The 23379-nt window shown below is 43.1% G+C and overlaps 1 protein-coding gene across 8 annotated transcripts in view; it reads right to left on the reverse strand.

The window, feature by feature from the left end:
• Positions 1-23379, reverse strand: part of SLC4A4 (solute carrier family 4 member 4) — a 228399-nt gene that overhangs the window by 121980 nt on the left and 83040 nt on the right. Inside the window, exon 1 of one of the 8 annotated variants that reach the window (XM_040556790.1) lies at positions 10585-10648. The exons of 6 other annotated variants lie outside the window; for them this stretch is intronic. In XM_040556790.1, coding sequence (XP_040412724.1) covers positions 10585-10633 — 49 coding nt within the window. In that variant the 5' untranslated portion in view covers positions 10634-10648. Of the gene's footprint in view, positions 1-3672; positions 3692-10584; positions 10649-23379 lie in introns of those variants that run through there. One more of the 8 variants, XM_040556791.1, reaches the window with a different exon arrangement.

Here is a 23379-nt window from a genome sequence, read left to right on the forward strand (position 1 = left end):
CTTAGTCTGGAGGTGCATACAACAAGAGCTGCAGGGGGTGCAGGAAGGGGTCTCGGAAAACTTTTACATGATCTGCACCCTGTAACCAACCGACCTGCATATCTGCACACACCCAGACATCAGGGGGCACTTTACACAGTCCCCCCAGAAAGAGTTTCTAGCCCCAAGCAGCTACGGCTGCCAGAAGCCCGTCACCTGCTCTCTCTGCACTCAGGGAATGGAGCTCAACCACCTAAATATGGCGTCAAACTCCACCTGTACCTTCTCAATCCACCCTCAAGTACAAAAAAGTGGCCTCCTCTGCAAAAGCACTGGGTGCCCAGCAGCACAGTCAGAATTCAGGACTTAAAGAAAAAAGAAAAAAAAATAAAGCCAGGTGCTAGCAATAGTCTTAATTATTTTTTTTAAACAACTGGGGATGGAAAGGGCAAATCAGGCATGAGCAGTGTTTTCAGAAACTTATTCCACCAAAACAGTTTGGTGGACAAACGTTTCCTCAAATGTAAACTGCTTTACATCTATTGATCTCCTTAAAGTTGTTTCATGTTATTTTCATTTCTTTTTAATTTGTCCTACTGCATTTTCAATAGCTTTTTGAAATTAGAAGTATATAAACATGATGCGTTGAAACATCAAGCTGATAAAATAGGGGAATTGAAGTTAAAACCCCTGTAGCTTTCCTGTCGCTCAAATTTCATTATCCAGAAATAAGAAACCTAGTTTGTTTTTTTAAAAAGGGCTGGATTACATAGCAACACTTGGTGTGTGGCAAGTTTCTGCAAATCATTAATTATTATAAATCAGCAAGGGGCTGTTGCTTTCCTTCTAACCCCGGGAGCAGGCACACGCACAGGGTGGGTTTAAGAAAAATAGCATGGAAACGTTTCCCTTCCGTGAGATTTAACGCTTCCTTGCTCCCAGCGCTTCAGCCACTCATTGCCCCTTCCCTGCTGGGATTTGTGGTTTGCATTCAGACCGGCCCGTTCTGCAGATTGAGTTTAGCACCCAGCCATAAAACCACCTAGCTGGTCACAGCAGAGCGGGTGGGCACTGCTGTCAGGAACAGAGAAAGGGAAAGAGCTGAGGTGTGCTGGGAGCTTCTTACAGGAGATGTGTCACCCACCACTGGAAACATGAAGCGGGATCAGCCCGACTTAAAAAACCACCCAGCAGCTCCCGCTCGAGGCGTGCTGCGCTGTTAAGTGACCTCAGCCTGTGCTGTTGAAAGTTCAAGGCCCAGCAGCTGGGCAGGGCTCAGCTAATACAGATATTCAAAGGCTCCTGTCCCAGCGCCAAGCGCCCGGTTGGTATGACAACGGTCGCTTTGTCTTGCAGCCCCCTCCGCCTCCCAGCACATGGGAAACTTCAGAAATTCCCTTGCTGAGGAGAACAGCTAAGCTGAGTAACTTGGAATTACAAGCTTTTAAGGTTAGTTTGCTGCTGGAGCCAAGACATATTTCCAGGGCTTCTCAGGACTGAAAACAACCTTCTACTTTTAATGACTTGCCTTTTATCTTTAATAAGGGATTAGGAGTTATTTTTCCAGCTAATACCTCAAAATCCAGATAATCATAAAAGCAATCAGTAATACCCAATATATGTTAATTACTCATTTTCTTCTCGTCTCTCTCTGGCATGCTGTCACTCACGTACATTAATTTGTCTATAATAGGGCTGCAAATCAAAATCAACGAAAGGCTTCAGGTCCCTGGGAAGTCACAGGTTCAAATTTGGGGGATTAACAACAGATGATTACTTCGATGATGGTGAAGAAAGCAACATTATGGCCAAAGACATGCTGAACTACCCAGCCAGCCATTTATCCTGGATCTATGATCCACCTACACGTTAACTTCAGCAAAAGCACAACACTGCTCAAGGTAAGCTAAGGAGGCTCTGGGCAAACTTTTCAGCTGGATGGCAATAAAAGTAGCCAAAGTTATGCTTGCAAAATTATTCCCAGTGAATAATCTCTTGCAGCCAGAAGTATTAACAGTCTGAGCAATGTGCTGTTTACCATTGTTATTCTGGAGCTGTCAGCCTGTGGTCTTGAGTGTAAAGCTGCTCAACCTCCTGCTCCTGCGGAGTCCCTTTTCAAAGGCCAGTGTGCTCTATTATGGAAAACTTCAGATTCTTTTAGGGTCACATTTTACTGTGGAATTCTCACCATCAACAGCAAAGTACCGTACAATACAGTTCACCTTCAAAGATGAAGGCTTTTGAAGGCTTCCCAAGGCCTTTTTCTCAAGTAGAACTCCAGAAATGAGCTATTTCAGCTAGAGATGTGATTTTTTTAATTTATTTTTTTAACCAAAATGGTGCTGCTAGTAAGCCAAAAGCTCTCCAAAATGCTTTACCCAAGTTTCTGTTGATGCTTCCAGCACATAGGATACGTTATATTTGTACGACCAGTTTGCTCCCCACAATAAGGGCAATGCTTTGGCAGAAGGCACACCGGTTTTCAAACAATTGAACTATTCAGGCCGGGAAAAGCCGAGCCACTTGGCAGCTGCCAGTGTCAGGGGAAGGGAAGTGGATCAGACCACACACTGCCCTTACCCAGAACATCTCAGCAAACTGTTAGGAGCTGAGACCTGCGGGACTACCCGCAGATCCAAAAGCTTACCCTTGTTCCAGTAAGTTAAATTTATCACCCACTACTTGCAAACCTGATTTTAGTTACACCGGCCAAAGATCTTTTGTGTACAAACAGAATTGGTGTTTAAAAACAGCCCACAGGCAGATTTGGTGAGATTTTTGAGAAGCTGACAATTTGGAGCAATTTCTGCCTCTCCCTTGAAATCACAGCATATTTCAAAGAGATAAAGCCAAGCGTTTGAAAATCCTTCCTTTCACACCTTGAAAAACTGTCAGAGATACTATTGCACAATATTTTCAAGGAATAGGACATGTAGCCTACCTTTCTGGACCTTTCTTTGCAAAAAAATAAAACAGGTTCCGAATGAAAAATACACACACTGTGACAAAGCAGACACCCAGAAACTAGACATTTATGCCTCCGAATCCAACTACAAGAACACAACACAAGACTGAGGGGGAAAAATACATTTCACAAAAACCATCCTATAACACAATTCAGAGGCTAAGGCCTCTGGGGAAAATAATAATAATAATAAAAAAAATGCCACAGCCATAGCAGACATTGTATAACAAGGAAACACCTTTCATTACTTGGAACAATAGTGCTTCTGTCACGAATCACTGGAGCAAAATCCTCCCCCTACTCCCTCCTCCCCACCCCCCAATTTTTACCTGCAGACCACAGAATTTTAGACAACCCAGAGCTGGAAGAAGCCTCTGGAAATTATCATCTAACCTGGTGCTGAAAGCAGGTCCTTCAAATAGAATAGGCTACCCGAGGCCCCTTCAGGCTTGGTCCTGAACCACTTCCAGGGCAGGGAATTCCACCACTTCCACCATTTGCTTCTCACTGCAAAGATATTTTTTTTCTTATACCTAGACTCAGCTCCCCCTGGAGAAGTTCAGCTCCTTCCCTCCAGTCCTGTCACTGTGTGACCTTGCGAGGATCTCTATGTACTGCAGAGAGAACGGACTTCACCTGCGGCTCTCTGTAGAGCTCTGCAACCATGCAAACACAGCCCGTTTGGGCAAGGTCCCAGGGCTGCCCTTTCCTGTCCAGCCAAAGCCTACCTCCACTTTACTGCTGTGTTCCTTGCTCTCTCTTCAGATCCCAGAGGTGTGGACAAAGATCATAATGACACAGTTGTCCAACATCCAGTGCGAGTTCTGCTGAATCCCTGCTCTTTATATTCAGGCTGGGGGTAGGAAACATAGATGTGAGCCCATAACGTGGATCAGTATTTAGGACATGGGCTGAATCATTCCCAGGGAAGATCAAAAGACCTCAGAGGCCACAGCTACTAAATTCAAATGTCTTTGTACTGCACATGTGCAAACAGGCTTTCAAAAGGTTGTAGCTTTGGTTAATTTGGACAAATTTTCACCTGGGACATTGCCTGGCAGACACAGCCACCTGGTATTAATTTCAAGCATCTGATGTGAAACAGGTGTGATCTAGTTTCCAGAGTAGAAGATTGCTAGAAACTTCTTTTTGTTAGGTTCTCTGAAACCTTTTCCACAATTTTAAACAAAAATTTATCTCTGCTTTCCTTCCTCCTCCTGTTCCCAAGAAGAAATGTGAGCTTGAGGTAGCTATCTAAAATGGAAAATTTAAGTCCTCATTATTATATTTTGGCAAAGATACAAGTAATTGAAAATAGCCAGGACCTTCAGTTCTCATTTTTAACTCTGTGCTATCATATAACTAAAATAAAGGAGCTGAGAAACTGTTTGGATGTTATGTTTAGCGTATAGGTGGCAAAGATGAGAGTAACCTACCACCCAAAGACAATGATCTAACCAGATGCTTCAATATTCAGACTACCTTTGCTGTTGAACAAGTTTATGTTCCTGCTCAGTTTATCCGTAAGGGTCCCACAAGTACTCCAAGTTCAAGGTTTCCCTGTTTCCCCTCTACTTGGATGCAAGTAGAGAGGACCGTATGAAACAGAAGACGCTATTTTATGGAAATTAGAAATCAAGAGGAATCTAATGCTAATTTATTCGGAAGCATAGCTGCTGAAATAGTTTGATCATACAGTAAAGACCACAACAGCTGGAAACAACAATACAGCCTAACAAGGTAATGAAAATTAACAATGAACCAAGCCATAACCAAAATCAGAACCTTCTTTTTGTTACTGCAGCCCTTTGGAAATGATGATAATGACTGTGGATACTGAGCAGTATGGACCTACCTATTGGCAATTGCATATAGCATTCATGCTCCACCCTCTGTGCACTGATTTCTTCACTGCTTTTGTTAGCTTGCTTTACAATTCTAAAACCATGCATCATGTAACTTATGGGGAAGGAAACTGCAAATAATGCACTTTATTTTTTTTTCTTACACTGCCCTGAAATTTCTACAATGCAAATCACACCCCCAGTGAATTTATCACAGAATTTTCTAAGAAGTTGTCATTAATGACTTCTAGAGTCAACATAGCTGACAATATCATTTTTTTTTCTACCCTACAGCTGTGATACAGCCTTGTCAGAAAGAAATGCTTAAGCACAGACCTCCTTCTTAAAACCTTTCCACACTGGACATCTTTTTGTCATTACAGCACCTCTAAAAGTGAAGCCTGGGAGACAACTGATGCAGTGATTGACCCCACAGTTACAATATGCTACACCTAACAGTACTGGCAGCATGCACTACCGACCTCCATGGGAAACAAGTTCTGATGTGCTGGGTTTATGTCTCATGTGCCCGACTAATATCAGCTAATTCCCAAGCCCCCACACCAGGAGTTTAACAAAATACTGAGAAGTGGCAACTACGCACCAAATACGCACATAAGCTTCTGTGCTACTCAGAAATTAGTTTAATTAGCTTGCACATAAAAACCAAACTCTCTTCATCACAGTATGTCTCCACATTAATGTGTCTTTTTAGCTTAAAGACAATCTCAAGATTGTCATAGCTGAGGTTCCACTTCTCTTGCAAACACACACGTCCCATCAGACTGACTGCCTGAAACCACAGCGCCTGCCCCATAATCTCCGGAGCCAGCACTCACGTAACGCCAGGAATCACCTGGATCTTAGCTCTATCAATAGAGACCCTGCCTGCACATGGTGACAGGGGCTCAGGCAGCACCCCTGGATCACGTAACGCCACGTGTGCTTCCTCTGCCAGGAGCGTGCTGTGCAGGCGCCTGGGCTGCTGCTTCTCCTCCTTCTGCTGCATCAAGTACGAGCCAAAAATTGCAGCATCCAAGGATCCCGCACCAGACGTCAGCACCCACTGCTTTTACGGTGAGGATAACTAAGTTGTCAACTGTCTCTCGCAGGAAGAGTAAGAAGACTTGGCCCTTTTCTGCAGTAATTATGCTGTTGGTACATACACACAGATTAAAGGAAGCAAACCGGCTGCTGTTTTTAACTCCAGGTGACGATCCCTCCCTCATAAAAAACACAATTAAACTGTCAGTTCAGTCAGATCCCAGTCACGGCATTCATCACAGTCGTGATTTTGTACAGATGACAACTCCACACATTCATTTTAACTTGCCTAAACAGAACATGCTTTAAAAACCTATCTATTTGCTTACAGGCTAATTTTTGAGCTTCCAATGATCTCAATCTTACCAATCCATCTTCTACTCTTAGTTACCTTCCCTTAGCTCTTGTCAGCAGCTGCTACCACATCAGCAACCTGCATGACAAGCAGACAGTTCCTACCTTCTCCAGGCCCCTACTCGTGACAGTAACTGCTTCTTTCTCCTTTACACAGAGCTCACGGAGCATTTGCTAATCACAACAGTGCACATTCTACCATGAAAGACTTCATATGCTTATAAGACCTGTATTAAAAAAACAACAAGAACAAAACCCAAGCCACACACAAGTAACGTGGGTAGGTTATTCCATTCCTACATGGGAAGATCCATCACAGCGCAAGCACATGGGCTGCATGGCTGGACAGTCAGATCACATCCTTATAATAAAGGACTACAACTTCTCTCCCCTTTCTGCTGGATGAAAGGGGAGGAATTCTCCTGGCACACCCCAGTGACAAATTCCTGGAGTGCCAGGAGGAATCTCAGCAGTATCGGTCTGTGAGCTACCAGCCACCATCTCTTCTTAGGCATGGAAGGCTACGAGGTGTTCTTGGTGTTAGTAGTTAGCTCAAAGTCAACTCCTCTCAAATCCAAAGAACGGAGCAGACCTCTGCAGCCACAAAGCATACGTGGTCTTTGCTACAGAGGCCACATATTTCTCCACTGACTTCCCAACCACTACATACTCTTCAGCTAAATTGGAAAGTCACTTGAGATGTCACTGAAGTAGAGCACCAAATCATTACTTCTTCAAGACAGCGATGCAGAATTTGTTCATAGCTTTGTCAAAACATCTGCCTTTAAATGTCTTCTTAATAAACTGATATAAAAACTTAAAACTGATATAAAGACCTGCACTCTCCTGCAATCTACCAAGAACATTACGAGTTGTAAGACAGCGCTGAACCAAGAACAGAAAATATGTTTGACTCCAAAGACTAGGGCAAGTCAGATTGCTGAATCCAAGTGAGAATCACTAGCTAGGCATCTCAGCCAAAACTATGCAAATGTGCTCGCCTCATTTCTGACATGGGTATCTCCTTCCATAGTGCAGAAATAATATTACTGGCAGTTTAATTTTCTGAATTATCCAACTCATTAAAGAAATTAAATGGGAGATGACAAAACAGGAGAGCTTTTATTTTTCTTCTGAATTCTGAGCTAAAAAAGAAAGGGTAAGAAGATGAGATCTAAGAACAGAAAACTCCAGCAGCTCGTTAACTCAGATAACACTTCCCTTGATTCCTAATTTGATTTTAATTGGAAACAAACAAACAAAACAAAAAAAATACTCATCAAGTAGTTCAATAATACAATTAAACAAGGCCTTCCTAGCATATTTTGAACTGAATTTGAATTTGCATCCATGCAGAATTTGACAAAGATTATATAGAATAGTACTCCTCTGAATCTCCAGCCAGATACCAGCAAAACAATCCAAACTGAACATCTGACATCTACGTGTCACATTTTTCCACGCAGTGTGCAGGCTCCTTCCTATGAGAGCCAAAGCCGATGTAGTCAGCAGAAGCAGAAGGGCTGAGGGAGCAATTCGTCTGAGCAGCCAGAAGGTGTCTACTTCAGGGTGTGCTGAATCACTCTCCAGGCTTGACTGTGCAAGTTAGCTGCATCTCCAGTGGCCATAATGGGAGTTTATAAATGCCCACATTGTACGTCAACACCCACACAGAGAGGCCTAAATTTAGGTGTTTGTGTTCTGCCTCTAGTAAATGAAAAGTGCATTAGTTGTTACTTTCTAATGCACACAAATTAACACGCTGAATAACTGTAGCTTGAAAAAAAATCTTTGGAAGCGTGACTTGGCTTCCAGAATGGAATGATAATTCAACATGAAAGGAACATTAATAGCAAATTACTTGTTGAGAATCAACTTTCCTTTAAGAAATCATAAAAAGTAGATAGCCAGATTAAAATCCATTATTTAAATTAAAGTTTCCTACTCACTGATTCAAATCCCTGTGACACAAGGATTCTTTTTTTTAGGGCAAACCATGCTCCCTGATGAACTGTGTCATACATTACTTCAGCTACTGACTTAAAAAGCCAGAGTAAGAGGCACGTTTCTATGACTCTAGGAAGAATGAAACGTTACCCCAATCAACAAGGGAGGGAGCAGTCCAAAAGCGAGAGGCGGCAGTGAGGCTGCAGAACAGAAAGGAATTCACTGAAACGCACAATACACATGCCAAGACACACGTGTGTTCATCTCATGCATTTCAGAGTGCAGAACTTTAACAGTTTGATTTGCGTATGCAAATACACACAGAGAAGGGACTTTTTTCCTTCTTTTTTTTTTTTTTTTTTTTTTACAAAAAAGTTTGGTTTTAAAACCTATTGAACTTTTTTAAAGAGATGGGGAAATTATGTTAAGAAATATGCAGCTGACTTTCAGAAGCTATGAAATACAATTCCTCTCCTCCCCCTGCCCCTCAGTTCAAAGTATTTGCTTAAAGCTATATGTAAAACCAAGCCCCTGCACAGACAGAGGAATTTCCTCATTTCCCCAATCCTCTAATCCAAAGTGCTATGCAAACTTCACCAGGGTTGCAACTAAGAGCAACATGAATATATGCCATTTAAATCACCTTTCCAGGAGCCGCCATCACCATATCTTGCTAGGTCACTTATGCTGAAGAAGTTTGGAAGAAGAAACACGAACTTGTCAGGGGACTTCATTTATTTCAGAGTAAGCACAGGATGTACGAGGCAGAAGAGCTGCTTGGTGCCACAAACAACTTGACAGACCCTTGTACAACAGTTCCTTAAGAAAAAGGGTCGCCTGTGAACTTGAAAATGGTCCCCTGCGAAGGGTTCCACTGATCTGCACAGAGGAAATGATACAAGTCCTCTGCTGCCTTCTAGAACGTGCTTTTAAAATACAAGTTCAAAGAATTTTAAAACCTTGACTGATGCAGCAGCATATGTGAAGTCAAACTGAGGACAGCACATGTGCTCATCTATCAACATCAATCTGTTTTCCTCCCCTGAGTTTTTAGTAAATGGATTTTCATGCAGCAGCAAATTCAGAAGAAAAAAAAAAAAGAAAGAAAAAAGATTATGAAATAAACCTGCCAGCAATCTGCTGTGCATTAACTGCTGTACTTAGACTACACCAGCACCTCTTCCACCCACAGGCAGCCATGTGAATGCTGTGCACTTCTCAATATCCTAATGATGTTGAACACCCTAAGGGCAACTCTACCACACAGAAAAGTAACTTCAGAAGAAACAGGCAGGGGCTTCCTGCTACACGTACCCCTCAAATGCATTAAATAAAGGAACATGTAGAAAATAAGGCAGAAGCTATTTTCCAGGTGTTTCCCAACCTTGTGGCAGTCGACAAGCCACAGAGAAGTGGACGGCTCTTTCAAGTACCTGCTTCCTCAAACACAAGCTTTTCTGTTCGATTTTGAGATGAAGTCATATGTCTGCAAACAACATCGTGTCGAAGAATAGTTCCATTCACTGCAGGTTCTCAAACAAAAGAGGACCTGGTTTAGATTTAAAAACAAAACAAAACAAAACTTTTTTCAAAACACTTTTATCCCCCCCCTCCCAGCCCTCAAAGAGACAGGAAATTGTAAGCAATAAACCTCAAGGATTTCTGATCTAAGATTACTGCATTTAAAAGCTATCCTCAACTGGAGATTCCCATTTTAAGCACATGCTTTGCATAACTGAAAATACGTGACCTTGGTAGGAAGCAAAATATTTCTTGCAAAATGTTTACTCTTCCTCTTGCTATGCAAAATCTGTTCTTCCTAAATGAAGGACACCAAACCCACATTACTCGAAGAAATGTCACACCAGATTTAATCGGAGAAGGATGTTTGTACAACAAGTTAGGCGCTGACCTTATGTTTCGGAAGCCTTGGGCTTCCAAGAACAGAGCACCTTCTCTTCCGCACCAAGTGCTCTCCTGGCTGCAGGTGCTTGCAATAGGCGTGCCCCTTTCAGTACCAGTACGGAGAACGGCACTGCTGCAGTTCAACTTGGATGAGCTCCACCGAGCTCTCCAGCTGTAGGAATCAGCAAGGAGATGTACAAGGCTTGCCACATCAGCCATAGTCCTAGGTACTTGGGGAGGCCCCCAGGAAGGCCTGGCGTTGTCCGAGCTCATCCCAGTGAGCTCTGCAAATGACTGCATGACAGCAGAAAGTAGCTTAATCAAAAAACACATCCATTCACGGGAGCAGCATGAAAACAAATTGCAAGCGTACTGCCTGGGAAGTGTAATATATAAGGCTGATTAATTCTGGCGTGCCTACAGCTAAATACAAATGGAAGTCTTTGAAAACCTGGGACCACTCTGACTGTGTGTGCCAAGCGAAACAGAGAGAACCGCTCCCCAAACAAGTCACTGTCAGTGTGGTCTGGTCCTGAGACAACTTACTAGAAAGGATTGGCCGTTTCACTTTCCTTGCTTTCCATGGCACAGACATGTCCTGGTTTTTAATGGTCGTTTAAGAAATAAGGCACTTGTCAGTGCAGAACCTGAAGTAGGCAGATAACCTTGTTAGATAACCATACAAACAAACACGCATGCTGGCTTACTTCTGGGATATTTCCCAAGTTCAGAAATTCTGGTGTTAGGATTTTTTCTCCAAGATACCATTTGTCAAACAAAGTGCTGCTTGCTCTCTTCTAAATCACCGTATGAACCTTGCCAACAGGCGGGGCTGAGGATACCCCCACAGAATTGCTGTTCTTCCTCCCTCCCCTCCCTTCCTTCCTCCCACGGACTAACTCAAGGGAGGCCAGAATTCCCTCTTGAGATCCTCAGGAGCTGCACCACTTCTCTGATTTTTCCCCAAAGGCACATGCTGATGTCCACAGCACATGGATCACACCTGCAGAATCCCAGTTTATGGTGGAGCTGAAAGCAGCAGCTAAGGGCATCCCTTCTCACACGACTTGCTCACAAGGATGTTCTTTCAGAGACAGATATACCACATAATGCGATCCTGCATCCATAGAGGTCTCAAGCTCTCCTAAGGCATGTGCCCATGGCCCCTCCTTTCACACCCTGAAGCTTCGGTGGCAGCAGTGTCCAGGTGACCCTTCCCTGCCAGAAGTCACTACCAGCTGTAGCTCCTACACACGCGACGTCCACGTGAATGCTGACCAGGCAAAAAGGTGTTGTTCCATTTCTTACAGGCACTGAGTTAAAATGCTTGTAGAAAAACAGTGTCACCAGCATTTCCAAATACTTCAGACAAGTGCAGGCAGTAAGTTAAACCATTTGCAATAAATACAAGCCTGACCGACACAGACCCACAGTCAAAACAGATGTAAAATTACAGCAGATAATCAAAGAGGAGGCCTGTGGCTACGCATACTGTGATTTCAGACTTAAATGATGATCATTTTTAAATGTGCGAAACAGTTTATAAATGTTATTCTCACTGAACGGGACTTGAAAAAAAACAATCACTTCCCTTGAAAACCTGAAGGAACTTTAAACACTTCTAAAAAGCTGCATTTACTAATAAATAGTTCACAATTACTAATAAATAGTTCGCAAGTAGACAAGCTTATATCACTACAATGCATCATCCGTTAACGCTAGTGAGAAGCAGAAGCGTACTGTGATTCAACCAAAAGAGAAAGTGATTGTGCTACGGAGCATAACTCTTGAGTGCAGTCATCAGGCAGGTGACCTGACTGCTGCAGTCACTCAGACTTCCATCTCCAGCTCAACCAAGAACAGAGGTAGCCCCAGCTCCCAGGACTTGCAAAGCCCTCCCTCTGAGATTCCATTCCCAGATGAATCCTCGGAGCAAACCAAAATATTCATCAGTTTCTAAAACGTGCTGAAGACAGCATGCTACAGCCAAAATGTTAATAAACTTCCCAAGTCTCCAAATTTCAGAGAGACCTTAGTACGAATATGGTACTTCTCCATCTAAAGAAAATGGATGAAAAGAAATACAAACGCTTTTTCTGGTCTCAGCCTCATTAACCAAAAAATGCTGTAAAATAATCATCACCAAGGGTTCAAAAATGATGAGCCAATATAAGCATTTATCAATGGAGTGTTTACACACTTGTAACGTGAAGTACTGCACAGCATTCCTGAAATCTATAAACACACAATTCCTCTTTTCTTCCCAGAAAGCAATCTTGTCTGTAATTCAGAAAATGTGCATATTAATATCACTTCATATTTTGAGAGTTCTCTATATCTTCAAAGCCCTTCAATTTGATTAAAGCAGCCACATTCCCTTTTGACAACAGGAACGAACAGGTTCTTCCCCAAAGCATTACAACTTCCATTTCGCTGCCCTGCTCATTTCTGTGCCAAATTACTTGGCAAAAATGGCTATAAACATCACAACTTTGATCAATAGGTTTCTTAGCCATGAAAAGTATGCAATAACCACTGCAGAATGATGAAGAAAATACCGTCTCATTTTCCTTTTTTTTTTTTTTTAAATTACACAATTCTGTTAACAAATTACAAAATGATGGGATTAGTCACAGGACAGTACTGCAGAGAGTTTCATCATAAACCCATAGCTATAAGTGTAAAGAATTCAAACTTCAACTATTCTGCTAACCCCCAAATAACATTCAACTGCACTTGAGGGATATGCATTGCCTTCCAAAGCATTCAGATTTAGCCACGGAGGGAGGATAAAGTTGCTCGTTTATGGTGCAAAATGTCAATTTTGGAAATATGTGAAGAAATAGATCCACCAGACTACTTTCTGCTGCAAAAATAACTACACTTCCTTTGCCAGCAGGGCAAAACTAACCCCCAACCCTTCAATTAACAGTTGTTGTATCAATGTTCAGAAAATGAAGGGAAAGAGAATACATACAGAGCTTCCTAAACGCTGCCAAGTTCCAGTTATGAGCCTACAACTCCAACTGTTGTGAAATATGGGATGTCCCGAAAGTCATCACTTTCCATGGGCTGCACCAGCTGCAAGCTGTTAGCCTTCGAGTCCTCTGCAGTACTTGGCTTCTCCGTAACAAATTAATGAGGACAGTTTGCTGAAATGTGTTTTCCTCAAGTTTTCCTTACGCCTTTTATAAACAACTTACGAAAAGTTGCTTCTCTTAATCAGCTAATTATTAAGTACCCCCTTCACCCCATAAGAGCAAGCAATGCTTTATATTCCACAGGCACAGACAGGTTTAGGACAAAATCCACATGTTACCACGCTGAAAAGGGGCATAGCCAGGAACCCAAAATGAAAATGAAATGCAAAGGGAATGTGCACTACAGCAGGATGAGCAGAGCTGCCCGAGGCAGTGCTAGAGGAAAGGGTTGGTAGAGGCGCAGCGACCACCACCAACTCTTGCTGTACATTTTTGGATGTAAGTCAGAGTCAGTGAGCACACGACCTCGGAGCAACAGGTGGGCAGCCTGGCTCACTTGTGACTCAGGAGAAGGTCAGCAACTGAATCACTGATTCCAAGGGGAACTTGGAGCTGCTCATCGCCCTAACTTTGTCCAACTCTAGAAAGATCTCAGCCCACAGGGGTCTGGCCACTGGAGTTCCCTTTTTAGCAACCCAGAATTCAACAGTGAGAAACTACAGAGACACCTAGCATTTAATTTAGTGACAGCTTACCACCAGACATTCAGACAAGTAAATGTAGCAGGGAAAATGAGAATGCTCCTCGAAAGTAATGCTGGGAGAAGAAAGCTCTTTCCATTTCTCCACTTACAAAGGGAGACCCTAGGGTGAGCTATATAGAGCAAGTTGGCAGCTTTCCAGTGAAGAGAAAGCCCTGCTCATCTTTCCAGCATCGGTTTACAATAAACTTGGGGGCGGGGGGGGGGGTGGGGGGGGGGGTGGACTCTCAGCAGAGCCACACTTCTGTAAGCCTGCATGAGTCCGGGGTCAGCCAGGGGGGTGGGCAGGAGGTAGGGAGTCAACACTCAAGCTTCAGACCCATTTCATGCTTCACTTCTCCCTCTTGTGACAAAATGAATGCTTATTTGGTCCTAAAATGCTGTCCTCGCTAGAAAGTGAATTAAGGGAAAGGCAAAAGGACAGCAAGAACCTATACCAGAAATAGTCATCTGGCAAAGCCGTTCTGCTTGCATCATCCCAGCGTGGCAGAGAGGCCGAAAGCGCTCCCTGAAATCTGCCTGCTCCTAGGTTTCCCCACGTAGACAGAGCAGCTCCAGTTCAGCAAACTATTTATATCAGCAATCTGCACAGCACTTCAACAGATGCTGAGCTTTAAATACGGATTTAAATCTTCTTGAAAACAACCAGGCTTAAATATATACTTGAAGTTACATTTGTTCCTCAGAGCTGTCCTGAATCACAGCTCTCCTTCTGCCTGTGCTGTTCCTGCAGGTGCTGACAGATGATAATGCACCGACAACCTGACCTGGTACCACTGAAGTCACACGGATCATTACAGCAAAGCAAGACCGAACCCTAAGAGAAAATGACATTCTTTAGCCCTCTTTCCAAAATGAAAGGTCCAACAATCAAAAAACACATGCATTTAACCCCAAATGTGGTTTTGTCTGCAGTTGGAAGCTTCTTATTTATTGCCAAAGCATTAAAGTAACCCACAAGAGAGAAAGCAATCTAAATTCGAAGGCAAGCAATTAATTAAAAAAAATACTGCCTGTTTAACAGGCACATACGTTTACATATTACATATATATTTTAAGTAGATCAGGGAAAAGAATTTGAAATCTTCCCTTTTCACCACTGAATATAACCCACACTGACGCAGCTAGAATGGAAACCAGATTCGGATTAACAAAAAGAAACCAGCACCATTTATTTGTACAGATCCCAGAACAGTCAGTTCATCAGCTAGATTTTTAGCACGGATCCTGTCACCTCATTCTCATACCCATGGTACAAGGCTACCCACACACACATCACCTCTTGGGGCTCCAAGAAGCTGCAAACCCCTCACGGCCAAGCCCAAGGAAAAGTTTTTCCAATTCTAAGCTTAGAGCATGAGCTTGATACCTGAACTGTACAGCTGACAACATTTAACACCAGAAATCCACATGAATAATTTACATCAACATATTCTGTGGTTATATTGCTGTTTCTTTTGTCCCTAATCAGCAATTATGACTCTACAGGCCATAACAGTCACTTAGTTGAAATAGTCCATTCCCAAATAATCCCCATTTCTTGAAGCATACATGAAACAACTGTTCTGGATGGCACTTTTCTTCCGCTAGGAATGCGGGGTATGTTTCAGTCCAGCTTTAATGCAAAGCCTAGACTAATCCCCCTAGAGAGCTTTAGCTAGGCTTTGCCAAACAATTGTTGCCATTAAATAAGTTTACACTGTTTGGTGGTGAGCAGTTTCTTTCTGCAGAGCGAGCTCTCATTCCCACGATGAAATGCATGCTGGAATGAAGTCACTTGACTACATTTCTTTTTTCTATAGACTCATCCTTCTGAAGTTTCCCATCCTAGGCAATTTACATAGAAACAGGCTGGAACAAGAAAACCATGATATTCAAAGAGGGCAGAACAAGTCCCAGACAGATAAAGGGAAACCCAAATAAGAGCGAGTCCAACAAAACGGGGTCAGACATGTTCTCTAGGAATACCCGGCGCACAAGGAAGAGTCAGTACCCAGCTGAATATTCAAGTCAGCACTCTGCCTCAGAGCAAGGCGCAGGAAGAAGACTTCCTCTTCTCTTCAGCATCTGGAGCAGAGGCAGCAGAGCCAGGCAGATTTGCAAGACTCCCCAGATGGCTCTTTAAAGGCCCAAGAACCAAAAGGCCAAAGCCACACATCGAAATCCTCCCACATCCTGGGGAATGAAACTTTTCTAGCCTGCAAGTTTCCACTGCCTTCATGCGCTTGAAACCATGTAGTTTGTGCAATTTCTGTCAGCCCATCTCCCCTCTGGGAGCAGATCTGCCCCAAGCCACATAACTTCCCCCAGGATGGCTCCTGGAACTTTGTGGACCTGTCATTTGCCATCTCCCACGTTTATTTTTTGGACAAGAATTTGGGTGACAAGCTGGTCTCATCCTTATCCACAAACCACAGTAACCACACAAAGTGTTCAAATGTGAAACATCACCGCTACCTTGAGATACGGTTACCACCCTCCTATGGAGATGCTGCCATACACTTAGCACAGCACACTGAGCATTTTGTGGAAGAAGTAAGGTGCAATGTCACTGCAAAGAACAGTGCTACCCAGTGCAAGCTCTTTGAGACCATTTTTATTTTAGACAGCTTCAGCAGAGAATCCACAGAGGCTCATCACCCTCCACTCCCATACAGTTCATGGGGATACTCACTCATCTGGACTGCGGGACCCAGCAAAACCTTAAGTTAGTGTCTCTGAGGATGTGACACCTCTCTCTGCCCAGATTTGGTGCAGGATGCTTGGTAAATGTCCTGAGCTTTGAATCTTCTGTTTTCAGAATAGCCTTTCTGACTTCTCTGCACAAAAAGCCAAGTGCACAGTTTCACTGTCTACAGCAGACTCTTGCTGATTACTCTTCCCTGTGAGTGCTGTTATTTAGTGTGTCCTCCCCTTTTCCTGAATGCTCATTCACCTTGTAAGAGCTACTTACCCATTTCAAAAACAAAACCAAAAAGTAAAATACCCCCCAAACCCACAATGCTATCAGTGCTCTACTGCCAAGGACCAGAATGTCACTGTAGCACCGTAGACTTGTGTAATTACTATATTTATTATGTACATAAAGTTTATTATCTATTATCAGTATCTTCTACCATCCCTGGCAGACCATATTTGCCCAAAGCTCCCTCAGGAACAGGGGCCCTGAGACATACTTCTGTCATGATGAGCGGCTCTTTGAGGCTGAGTGTACAGCTGACTCACTGTGGAGCCCAGTTCTCTCCTTTTGAGTGCAAACAGGTTTCGACACATATGCTTTCTGCTCCGTTTCTTATTTCCAGCATCCTTCCACTCGCCACCACTTTTAAACCACGAAATCTGTTTGGTTCCAAGCAAGCAAAAGCACAGATTTAACAGTCTCACCCTCCTGCTGCTGATTCCAGGTTCCCCTAGTAGAACTGCAAGTGCGAAATAAGGACACACACTTCACCCAGAAAAAAAAAAAAAAAAAAAACCTCTCATGTAGCTTCAGCACAGAGGAGCCAAGTTATTAATCAGAGCCTGAAATCCAAGCCTAATAAGTCACGTCGTTATGAAACTGCTCTTGGAGCGTGAACACAACAGCGAGTAACTGCTGGAGGTCTACACCGATCAGGCTGCTCAAAATACCTCTCCTTTCATGCACACCCATGTAATTCACAGGATATTATATACCAGCAGCTCAGAGCTAAATCAAACACCCCTCCTCAGCTGGATGCACTCAGTTCCCATTACTATATTTAAATATCAAGGTCCCTAGTTGGAAGCAAGAATTGAACACAAGCCCAATACCACGATCATGTTGGGACCAGTCCATTCATATGTTTCCTTACAAACAGAAGGAAAGTCTCCGCTGATTAACACATACTTTTATTTCCATCTAACTGCTGATGTCTACACTACTCTTCCAGTGATTACACAAACCATAAGGCAAAATGCACCAAGAGGGATCTGCATTTTTATAGATGTAAATCTGGCAATACAAGTACAAACACATCTGTAAAGAATCGCTCTGATTTCAGCTAACATCTGCTTTCCTCTTCAGCTTTCAGATGGCAATGCTCTTCCCCACACGTAGTTTTGATACACTTAATATCATTATTTTAAAGTTCACTCAGTGGATAACAAATCAGCAAGTAAATCCAAACAGAAAGACTCTCCCCTGAGCAAACAGACGTCGGATCAGGATTCAAAGCACAGCTCTCAGAGCTTTCATTTCAGATACCACACAGAATTCTTTTACTGAACATACTATTTTCCTGGGAAATGGCTGACACTAATAAAGAAGAAAGGAAATCATCTGCCATGACTAATGAACTAGGACTCAGACCTTTTTCACCCTATCTTATTTATTCTTCAGGTTGATGAAATGTCTCTCAGAAATTTGAGTGTCCTTTAACTTCCATTTCTTCTGGCAGTTCTTTGGCTTCCATTCCTGCAGGTCACAGGTGAAATAGTTCATTTGGGCTTATCAAAAAGTCAGAGAGATATGAGAGTCAGAAGAGATAAAGGAAAGGCAGTTCTTGCCTCTCGATAAGCTGTTGTTTCTTCAAGGCATGAACACGCTCACAACACAGCATCTGCCCCAACACAACAGAAACTTTACAGCAAGTTCAACATCCCTGAAATCATCCTGACAGAAAGAGACACCCTGCAGTGGGTCCTTGGGACAAGACCTACAGCTGCAGAAGACAGTCAGAATAAAAGGCTTTCCTCAAAAGCATTTGTGAGGGAAAGACAAAGCTTGCCTTAGTGAATGATGACAAAAACATTTATTTTAGGGTTCACGATTACACAAGCCAAAGCTCCAGTAAAGCTCACACTAGAGCAATACTCTGTAGGGAGGCAGAAAGACTATAGCTCTGCTATCAGCAGGGTATTCTGTATGTGATTGATTTCCTTCTTCTTCTCATTAACACCCATTTTGTCATAACAACCTACTGGCATCCGAGTAAAACAAGTTTTTGGCCCCAAGATCTCTGGCTCTCCTTCCACACATTTCTTAATCTTCTAATTCCCTAACAGCTTCCTTGTGCAATCAAAATTATCTGCATCGTCTTTGTGCCAGCCTGATCCAAAGGGGGAGACAAATGGGGGGCTGCCAAGGGAAGAAGGGAAAAAGGGCCCAGAAGCAGTGGGTATTAGGAAGAAGGGAGAAGCACTGCGGTTCTACAGACGTCCGTGCACCACAGTTTTGCTAAAACATTGATTGATCCTACTCATTAGATCGGTAGCATCTGCTGTCATCCAGAGAGTGGCCATCTGTGCACTCATTTCCAAAACCCCCAATCCTGACTGGAGGAGGTTAGTAGGTCACAGGCATAATCCTCCTCACCTCCTGGGATCAGTCGAGACTCAGCTCTGTGGCACGGGAGGCACTCAGAGAGCCCCTCTTTACCCATCCCTACACTGTCTACCTCTTCCCCTGCCAGCTGACCTCAACGGCAACCTGCGTCAGTCCCTCCAGAAGGGGCTGACCTGCCTTCTTCCCAGTGCAGAAGCAAGAAGTGAATGGAAAAGCAAATCCTCAGCTCTGCTGATGGATAAGCAGATGTCGGAGTGTGGAATGAAAAGGGAAGGAAGAAAAGGACAGGAGTTTCAAAAAAAAAACAGACTACGGATCAGCGTTTGAGAAGGCTCCAATAGGAACAGCTCAGTGAGGTTCACAAAAGGCAACAGAAAACACAGAGCAGGGCTTACAGAAGAAAATCCAGATGTTGGTTACGTTCACATTAGTGGATTTTGCACTAAGCCTACGTCAGGACTTTATAAGAATGAAGACATTATTTTCACTTTTCGCAGGGAACAAGAACTTACCAGCTCATAGCTCTGTTCCCAATGCTCCCTGATCCTGCCTCATGCCCTGTTCCACCCCAACACCGGTACGTACAGCAGTCAGAGCCCCTTCATTCTGCGAGTCTCTCTGGCAAGCAAGCTATTTGTGGATGTCTTTGGAAATACCCACTTTTCTGCTTGTGTGACTATTCCCTTCCTTGGTTGCCAGCACAACCACAACTGCATCAGCTGCAACTGGTCCCGCATGCAGCAAATTTAGCCCAGCCCTTTTTCCCCTGTGCACTGAACAACCAAGCCCATATCCTCTCCCCAACTCTGCTTTGGGGATAACACTTTTCACAGGGTGGTATCACTAAGGGCATCCTACATCCCAGTTTGCCCAGAGTACACCTGCAGTTCAGCTGGCTGCTCTCTTCCCACTAGCTCCTATCCATGGAGCTGAAGTGCCACAGAGATAATTATAGCCCTGGGGCATTGAGTTTTTGCTTTAACTCCTAGGGCAGGTAGGTTGGATTCCTGGAGCCAGAGATGCACCCCTTCGGGGAGTCTTTCCTCAATGATGCTATTCACCTCATCATCTTGCTAGAACTGCTTGGCCCATTAATTCCAAGTGTTGTTTTGCCCTACTGGATTTAGAAAGAGGGAATTATTTTGGGGATGGTGGGCTAAAGCCATTTACTTATTAACAGTATGCTTCACTTCTATCAGAGAGCTTCCAAAGGGAGAGAAATTGATAGAGATGCAGGGGGGGAATTAGGCCGTCAGCCACCCTGTATATGAAAAGGCAATAAATGGTGGAGCAGCAACCATCTTAGAATTGTTTTCAAGTCTTGTTGAGATCACAGTGCCTGCAAAACTCTTTCGTCGCCTCAAGAATATCTGCTCAAACAAGGGAAGAAGACAAAAAAAACATACTTTGGGGCATCTTGAAGACTTAGCATGCAACTGGCCTGATCAACTCATACAGTAAGGGAGGCATTTTTCTGCCTGGGGCGATAGTGACTGACCAGGGACAGCAGCGAAGATCCGATACACAACTTTACCATCAAGTTAGTAAGAATCTCAATGGTCTCTACTTTTCCTCTCGTTACCAGTACAGCGCTTGTCAACCACCAAGTCACCTCCAAGCAGCACGCGTGCTATACACACCTACAAAGTAAATATGCAGAAGCAACGTGATACCGCTGCTGACCAGTTTGCCTGTTTATCAGTAAGACAGAGCCTCGTTTGAACAAAGCTGTGCTTTCTGGTAAAGCATGAGTCAGAAAACTCACTGTATGAAACGCATTGTACGAACCGTAAGGGGAATGATGAAATAGCTACCAGGCTCAATGGACAGGTCCAGTGTTTATGCTGTGAAGTGCTTCAAACTCTTGTTTACATATACACAGAGAGAAACCCAGAGCTTTGAGATAGCTTGTTCCCACACTGTCCAACAGATTTGCATAGAGTTTAATCCCAAAAGGGCAGCTTTAGAGTAACCAACCATCACCTACGCCATTCAGCCCTTCTCAGCCATGGAAATATCTTTGGCTTAAAATCAAAATGCTTCTAAATGAGATTTTTTTTTTCACATGGTAAATTCCTTAGACTTTTCTGTCCCTTAGCAGTTTCACGTGAATGCACAGAACAGAATTAGGCAAAGAATTAAGGTGGCTTAGGTAATTATAGCGGCACATGCTATCAGTTCAAGACAGAAGATTAACACAGCGAGCTTCCAGTTAAAGGAGGTCTTCCCCATACCGTGAAAGGAATTGCTTATTTTTTACTTTGTCCATCTAAAACAATGTTTATGTGAGTAACATTCCACGTCAAAGTGGCAGTTTACAACTCATAAAAACTTCCCAGAGGCACTTTTTCCTCTGAAAACTGAAGAAGTTTCAAGATGAAGTTGAAGAACCACTTCAAATCCACAAAGTAGACAGCTATTCACCCTGTGGCTTTAAAGGCAGCGTCAAGTTTATATTGAATTACTTTCCTCTACATCTGGCATGGTAAATCGTGTCACCTTTGGTCAAGGCAGATTTCCAATAAAACTGCCTGGTGAAAAAAAAAGCAAAGACCATTCTTAATCAAGAACGGCTTACGTGTAAAGCTGCAAGCAAACTTGCAGTTAATCAAGGCAGAAGTGACCACTAAATCACTCATACCTACTGCAAAATGAAGATATTTTGAGAATGATTCATCACTTTATTTTATACGTAATTTCCTCTGTTATGCCCCGATCATATGTATCAAATGCAAAGCAGTCAGTTGTAACTCTTTTACCTCAAACTTTGTACCAAGTAATTCAGTATTAGCCAGGAGGGTTTTTATGATTTTAACTCTCCTCTCAGAGGGAAGTTGCTATAGGAGAATCTTAACTTCCACTTAACCAAAAATATTTGTATCAATTCCTCAATTTGCAAAGAAAACATGGAAGTATGGCAGGGCTGCAACAGCATCAGGCTGAGAAAACCAGAAGGCAAGCTGAAGTGACTCCACTTTTATATATTTATTTCATATAAATCATATTCAAATTCGTCTTGTGCTTTCAGGGTCATGGATTTTTCATGGAAGTTGACAATATCCTAAGCTGAACTGCTCAACAGCTCCACTATCTGTACTGGCGTTATTACCATAGCAATCTTGTGTTTTGTTTTCTAACAAAGAAACCGGGGGAGGCAGGTTTTCAATAAAATACCTGAGGACATGACACTGTGCCTTTAAATGCACTGGCCCTATAAATAATCTGCATCAAAAGCATATTATCATTTCTCTGGAGAAGAAAATGATCACATTCATTGCCTTTTCTTCCACTGCAGTGGCTGCTCATCTCAGATACATCCAGAAACCTCTGAAAGCAGAATTCAGATCTGCAGAGTTCACCCTGGCCTCTGCTTGGGTGGAAAATTCTCTCCTGCATGTTCATGTTATTCCAGGCCCAGGCATTTGTGACTGCTTTGAAAGGGCATGTTACAATCCCAATTTTTTTAAAACTCCTTTACAAACTCAAGTCACTTTTCAGCATCGGTCCAACTGCATCACAACCAAAGAAACATTGAAATCCTAGAATTAAAAGATGCTTTCTGAGTCCTACATGACACACCTCTAAGTCACTTGAATAAACCTTTGTAAGGCAGCAAGCTCTACTGGATACCTCCCAGCTTTGACACAATTAAAGGTGACTAACACCACCACCGAGTGACATTACCACTATATGAAACGATCCACAAGCAAAAAACAAGCAAAGTTTGAGGGTGACATTTCAGTCTGTGTTGTGAACAACTTCTACAGAACCATGCAAGATGGCAAAGATAGAGCTGCTTTCGTGTGGCTAAGCAGCCCTTCCTTTCCTAAGGACTCTTTAGTGGCACTTGAGGGGCTGGAGAAATGCATGGAAAAGAGCTTAAATGTTGCTGGAAATTAAGAGAAGTTACTGACTCTGTGGAAAGGAGAACAATGTCAGAGGCAAGCTGCCAAGTTCAGCCAGGGAAAAATTCAGTACACAGACCCCTGTGTGCCCAGCAGCCTTGGCACTCCGCTGACGGCAGCATTTGGGATGAAAGGAAGCCCAAGAGCTTTTATCCCCTTGATTTTCAGCCCTGGTACGAAGCAGAAGCATGGTGGGGAGAGCTAAAGATGTCCCAGCAGAGGAAGAGAAAAAGTAAAATATGGGGAGCAGGCTTCAGAGCTTCACTCAGGCAGGAGGTTTTTTCAAAGTAAAGGATTTGCCAGAGTGAGATGTAAAACTGCGTCTATAAAGAGTGTCAACAAGAGAGGATAATGTGGGAAATGCTGGTAGATTAAGATGAGATTTATTTT

Source organism: Cygnus olor, chromosome 4 (assembly GCF_009769625.2).
Source record: "Cygnus olor isolate bCygOlo1 chromosome 4, bCygOlo1.pri.v2, whole genome shotgun sequence".
Taxonomy (NCBI): Eukaryota; Metazoa; Chordata; class Aves; order Anseriformes; family Anatidae; genus Cygnus; species Cygnus olor.